General features: G+C 34.4%; 1 protein-coding gene across 1 annotated transcript; it reads left to right on the top strand.

Moving 5' to 3' along the window:
* The first annotated feature begins 1847 nt into the window (after nucleotides 1–1847).
* Nucleotides 1848–5150, top strand: LOC113278985. Its single transcript, XM_026527701.1, has one exon. It carries the CDS (start codon nucleotides 1848–1850, stop codon nucleotides 5148–5150), a length of 3303 nt encoding a protein of 1100 aa, XP_026383486.1.
* Nucleotides 5151–6261: the final 1111 nt, after the last annotated feature.

Genomic DNA, 6261 nt, shown 5'->3' with positions numbered 1-6261 from the left:
AACATCTCATAAACCAATTTGCAATACACCATAAATATTCAACATAATATTAAGGATTGCAATTACCTCAATCTTGTAGGAAATTTAATTACGAAAACAACGCAAAAAGAATTAAGTCATTCCGAGTTCGGACGAGGAAATTATGTGCAAAACAGTTTTAACTAGGAAGACTCGGCGACGGAGAGCAAAAGTGACTCGGCGACGGAATCGGTGCTTGACTCGAAATTTTTTCTTCATCATTTTCTTGATTTCTGTTCAACCAAGCATTAATTTCAGGTGATTTTGTTGAATCTTACATCACTTATCATGGTTACTAAAATTAATTTGTCTTAAATCAGGTGTTTTATTTCGAAAAATGGAATCTAAGAAAAAATCTGAGTCTGATAATAATTCATCAGTTGAAGGTATGAAAATTCCTTCGATTGAATTACCTGATGAATTATTTGAGAAAATTTTAGATCTATGGCGTTTTTCTTTAATTGGTAGATTAAATTTACAGAAGATTAAATTTGTTGATGCTGCAATAATTCTTAGAAATCAATGGAAATTAATTGGAGATTGTAAGCTAATTCCATTAGGTAGAGGTTTTTTTACCATCAAATTGGATAATATTACAGATCGTAACTACATCAAGTCTCAGGTATGGGAAGTTACAGATCAAAATTTGAAGATTAGAAATTGGGTGTATAACTTTCGGCCTATCAGTCAAAGAACTTCTAAGGCGTTTGTTTGGGTGAGATTTCCAGGTTTAGGTCTTGAATTCTGGAGTGAATCAATTTTATTCAAAATTTGTGAAGAAATAGGAACTCCAATTAAAATTGATGAAGCAACAGTTAAATGTGATGTTGGATATTATGCAAATGTATTGGTTGAGGTGGATTTTGCTTCTTCAGTTCCAAATAAAGTATGGATTGGAACTAAATATGGGGTTTTTTTCAAGAGATTTCCATTCCAGATTGTCCAAAATACTGCAGCTGCTGCAAAATGGTAGGTCACTTTATCACAGAATGTAGAGTTGAAAAAGCAAAAAGGAATGAAACTACTCCACAACAACCTAAGAGCTCCTCAAAAAGTCCTCAGCAGCCTAATTCAAGTTCAAAAAACACTCTGAATACTTTATCTTCAGTAAGTGTTCCTAGATCATTGCCCTTTGATATTTGTGATACATCAGCAGAAGACAATGAAAGCTCAGTTATCCATACAATTCATGCTACTCCAACAGTTCCAGCTCATCAAATTATTCACACTGCTAATACTGGAAGATTCAGTCCTCTTGAATGTGTTCAAGAAAATGTTCTTGAAGATATTGTGGTTAATGAAGATAAAAAAGATGATGTTGTAGAAACTCCTCAAATCAAATTTGTAAATGGAAAGTCAGGAACTATCTCTGATGAAACTGTTAAGGTTACATCATGGTCTAAAGTGGTTGAAAAGCAAGTGATTAATCCTACTTCTATTACTTCCACTTCTCAACATTATCCAGGTGCAGTTAAAGGTGGTAATCCAATTGTTACAAATAAGAAACATAATCTCAGACAAAATCAAGGTAAGGGAGGTACCAAAAATCCTCCACCACCAAGATGAAGATCATATATTGGAATATTCGGGGCCTAAGAAGACCTAGGGCTCAGAATAAACTAAGGTCTTTGGTGAATCAATTTAACCCATCTCTAGTTTGGGTTGCAGAACCAAAAATTTCTTGTAATACTTCTTTTTGCAGTCAATTAAATCTCTCTGGAATGAAAAGTATGGTGATACACAATTCAACCTCAACTACAAAAGGTAATTTATGGTTATTTTGGAATGCTTCTCTATCTACTCCTCAAGTTATTTCAATGTCTAGCCAAATGGTAACAGTCAGTATTGGTGAAGTATTAATCTCTGGTGTTCATGCTCATGTTAAAAAAAGTCATAGGAAGTTTCTCTGGTCTGAGATGGAAATTATTAGTCAGATACAAAAACCATGGGTTGTTGTAGGTGATTTCAATGCTATAATTTCACCTGAAGAAAAATTTGGTGGTAAAGCTCCTAACAGAAGTTCAATGATGGATTTTCTTCATTGCCTGAATGAATGCAACTTAATTCAAGCTCCTAGCACAGGACAGCAATACACCTGGTCCAATTGTCAACAAGGTACAAAAAGAATCCTATGTGTCTTAGATAGAGCTGTTTTCAATTCTTTGTGGTTACAAAAATATGGTGATTGGGGATATAAGGTTGGATTAAGGATAATTTCAGATCATGCTCCTTTATTATGTGGTTGTGCAAGTATACCAAGACCAAAAAATGTTCCCTGGAAATTTCAGAAAATGTGGATTGATCATCCATTATTCTTAAGTGAAGTGAAGAAAGTATGGACTGAGAATATTATTGGAGATCCATCATTTATTTTCTTGCAGAAGCTAAAGAATTTAAAAAAGGTTCTAAATGAGTGGAATTGGAGTATTTTTGATAACATTAATACAAAAATTAAAGAGGCAGAAGTGAAGGTTCAAAAAGCAATGGAGCTATCTGATCAAAATCCCTTAGATGAAGATCTCTTAGCCAACTTAGTAGTAGCTCAAAATGAATATGCAACAAGAGAAGTTCAAGCAAATACTCTTATGAGACTTAAATCCAGAGAAAAATGGATTAAAGATGGTTCTGCAAACACTGCATACTTCCATGCTAGAATGAAGATTAGACAAGCAAGAAATACAATCAGTGAACTAGAAGATGCAGATGGAAATATTATTAGTGATCAATCTCAAATTTCAAACATTTTAGTCAAACATTTTCAACAAAAATTTGAAGCTCAAAATGTGGATGTTTCTGAAGAATTGCTGGATGTTATTCCTTCAGTTATTACAAATGAAGATCAAGAAATGTTGGACTCCATTCCCACCACAGAAGAAATCAAGAAAATTGTTTTTGAAATGAACTCAGATAGTGCACCTGGTCCAGATGGATTTCCTGGATCATTTTATAAAAGTTGCTGGGATATAATTCAATTGGATTTAAAAGATGCCATACAATTCTGTTGGAGAAGAAGGTTTATCCCCAAGGGCCTAAATTCAAATTTCCTAACCCTCATTCCTAAATGTGCAGGTGCTAAGAAACCAAGTCAATACATACCAATTGGATTGAGTAATGTATTATTCAAAATTTTCACAAAGATAATTTCTGTCAGAATGAATGGACTCATGGAGAAGTTAATTTCATCACAACAGGCTGCTTATGTTAAAGGGAGAAGCATTCAAGAACAAATACTTCTAGCTTCAGAGATGGTTAATGAAATGAGGAAAAAGAGAAGAGGTGGTAATGTGGCTTTGAAACTGGACATATCTCAGGCTTATGATTCTGTAAGTTGTACTTTTCTTCTTAAAGTTATGCGCAAATATGGATTTTCTTCATCTTGGTGTAATTGGTTGTTAAGCATTTTTGAATCTGCAAAATTATCAGTAATGATCAATGGAGGACCATGTGGTTTTTTCTTAATGCATAAGGGTCTTAAGCAGGGTGATCCATTATCCCCTATCTTATTTATTTTGATGGAGGATGTATTGAGTAGGAATATCACAAATTTGGTTAATACAGGGCAAATAACTCCAATGGTAGTCAGGAATGGAATATACCCAACTCACTTATTTTTTGCTGATGATGTTTTCTTGTTCTGCAATGGAGCTAAGAAGACTTTGCTTTGTCTATTCAAGCTGATTGAAAAATATCAACATAGCTCTGGTCAGATGATTAACAAAGCCAAAAGCAAGTGTTTTATTGATGGCACCAATTCAGTCAGAAAGCACCAAATTAGCAGTATAATTGGTATGGATATATCTTGTTTTCCAGATAAGTATCTTGGTATCATTCTAGCTCCAGGAAGAGTAACTACAGAAATGGTCTGGCCAATGGTACTTATGCTTCAGAGTAAACTTGCAACTTGGAAAGGAAAATTACTATCCTTTCATGATAGACTGATTCTTGTTAAAACAGTGTTGTGCAGTTACCCTCTTTACAATATGGCAGTTTACAAATGGCCATCTTCTGTTATTAAGATCTGTGAAAAACTAATAAGAAACTTTCTATGGTCAGGTGATGGTGAGATTAGAAAGTACAAAACTTTATCTTGGAAGAAGATCTGTGTGCCATACAATGAAGGTGGCTTGGGTATTAGAAGGCTAGAAGTATTTAACAAAATTTTGCTAATGAAAATGATGTGGAAATTGATATACTCATCAGATGAATGGGCTCTGTTTTTTACAGCTAAGTTCAAAGATAAATATGGTATAAGGTTTTTAAAATGGAAATTATCATCTGTAAGAGCAGGTCTGCAATGGGCTTGGCTTACTTTACAAGAAGACATCTCTTGGAAGGTTGGAAATGGAGCTAACATCTCTGTCTGGTTTGATAACTGGTATGGATCATCCCCACTAATCAATGAAATTGGTTACACAGAATTTATCCATAACAATATGCAATTAAAAGTTCAGAACTTAATCAGGATTAACCAATGGAATATACATCCTCAGTTGCAGCATTTGTTACAGTATGATAATTTGCCTCAGATCCACAGTGAAAGTGATTCCATAATATGGAACCTACATACAAGTGGTCTGTTCAATAATGCAAAGGCAGTGGAGAAAATAAGACACAAGGAAGACAAGGTAGAATGGTCTTCTTATATATGGAGAAAATCCTTGCATCCAACTATTGCCAGCAACATTTGGAAACTTTTGCAGGGAGTTTATGTGAATTATGACATGAAAAGAAAGCAGGGATATGAAATGCTTTCTAGGTGTTGTATCTGCAAATCAGAACAGGATTTTATGGAGCATACACTGTGGCTTTGTGAATTCAGTGTTCATGTTTGGAATTGTATTAGCAATATGTTTCAATTTCCCAGGCCATACTCTTTTTCAGATGTTTTCTCTGCAGCAAAACAACACAGTCCTTTCATTGATGAAGTATGGACTGTTTCTTCTTGTACTGTCATTAAGGAACTATGGTTTCAAAGAAACGGGATTTTCTTTGAAGGTGGTGATGTTAACTTTCATGGCTTCAAGCACAGGATAATGAAGACAGTCAAAGAACATGGAGTTAGAATAAGAGGAGTTAGATGGAATAAAAACTATGAAAATCAAATTCTTAGTTACCTTAAAATTGATTCTTAAATTTCATTTTCTTTGTAATTTTTTTTGCTATGTTATTTGTGTTATAGTACCTTTTGTAACCTTTTAGTTTGTCAATAATAAATAGAAAGGGTGATTCAGCCAAAAAAAAAAAAGACCTCTCACTAGGATCGGTTCCCTTACCATGACATGGTACTAGGATCGGTTCCCTAGGGGGTACTAGGATCGGTTCCCATGTGTTACTTGTGACAGATCACAATACTAAACTGTTTTCGACATAACTTTTGCATACGATGTCCGAATTCAGTGATTTTTGGCTCGTTTCAACCGTAAAAACAAGAGCTACACATATATGATCAGTAGATATCAACATCATAAACTCACAGTTACCGTTTCTATCAAAACCTCAAATAGAGATAGAGAGAGTATGAGTACAGAAGAAAAGAAATCTCCTAAAGATGTTAATTAGTCATATAATAACCGAGAGATCATGTGCTCAGTTTTTCATGTGCTTCCTCACCTTTCAAAAGATTGAGAACCAAGGTGAGCATGCACATTCTAACACAACTAGGTTGTGTTTAGTTGATCCTTGTCTTGTTCGTCACGAGTGACTAAGACTGAATCATCATTCTTGACCTCTTGCTTGGTTTGTTTTGTCTTGTTCCATCTCTTGTTTTTCTCCTTTGACTTGTGATGTAGAGTGTCATTATCACAACCTTTACTAGTACAAGAGATTTCAGACATAATGTCTTTCTTTATCCTTTCAAGAAGACTCTTGTAATTATTGTCACCAACAATTAACAGCTGAGAGTCATTCTTGTGACTAAATTTTGGTCCCTTCTTGGATATGGAGGACTTAGGGACCCATTTAGAGTTGGGTTTCGCAGGAGTAGATTTATCCTTCACAATACCATTAGGACCATTGTCTTTTTGAATACTTTGCGAAACATCTTTTCTCCAATTTGGAACATCAGATCTTGTCTTTGCATTTGAAACGTCATCTCTCTTTCGATAATTGGGTATTTTATGAGATGACATTGTCGAGTGATATGCAAATTTTGAACTATCATTATAATAATTCTTTTGCCTAAACTTAGGACAATAACGATCTGAGTTCTTATAAGGAGAAAACTTAGCCAATTCGTTTGATACA

Source organism: Papaver somniferum, chromosome 5, assembly GCF_003573695.1.
Source record: "Papaver somniferum cultivar HN1 chromosome 5, ASM357369v1, whole genome shotgun sequence".
Lineage (NCBI taxonomy): Eukaryota > Viridiplantae > Streptophyta > Magnoliopsida > Ranunculales > Papaveraceae > Papaver > Papaver somniferum.
Note: the sequence above shows the minus strand (reverse complement) of the source record. Positions and strands in the feature narration are given on the sequence as shown.

Coding starts and splice junctions, on each gene's coding strand:
- LOC113278985 (XM_026527701.1), top strand. CDS start 1,848: ATGGTAACAGTCAGTATTGGTGAAGTATTAATCTCTGGTGTTCATGCT.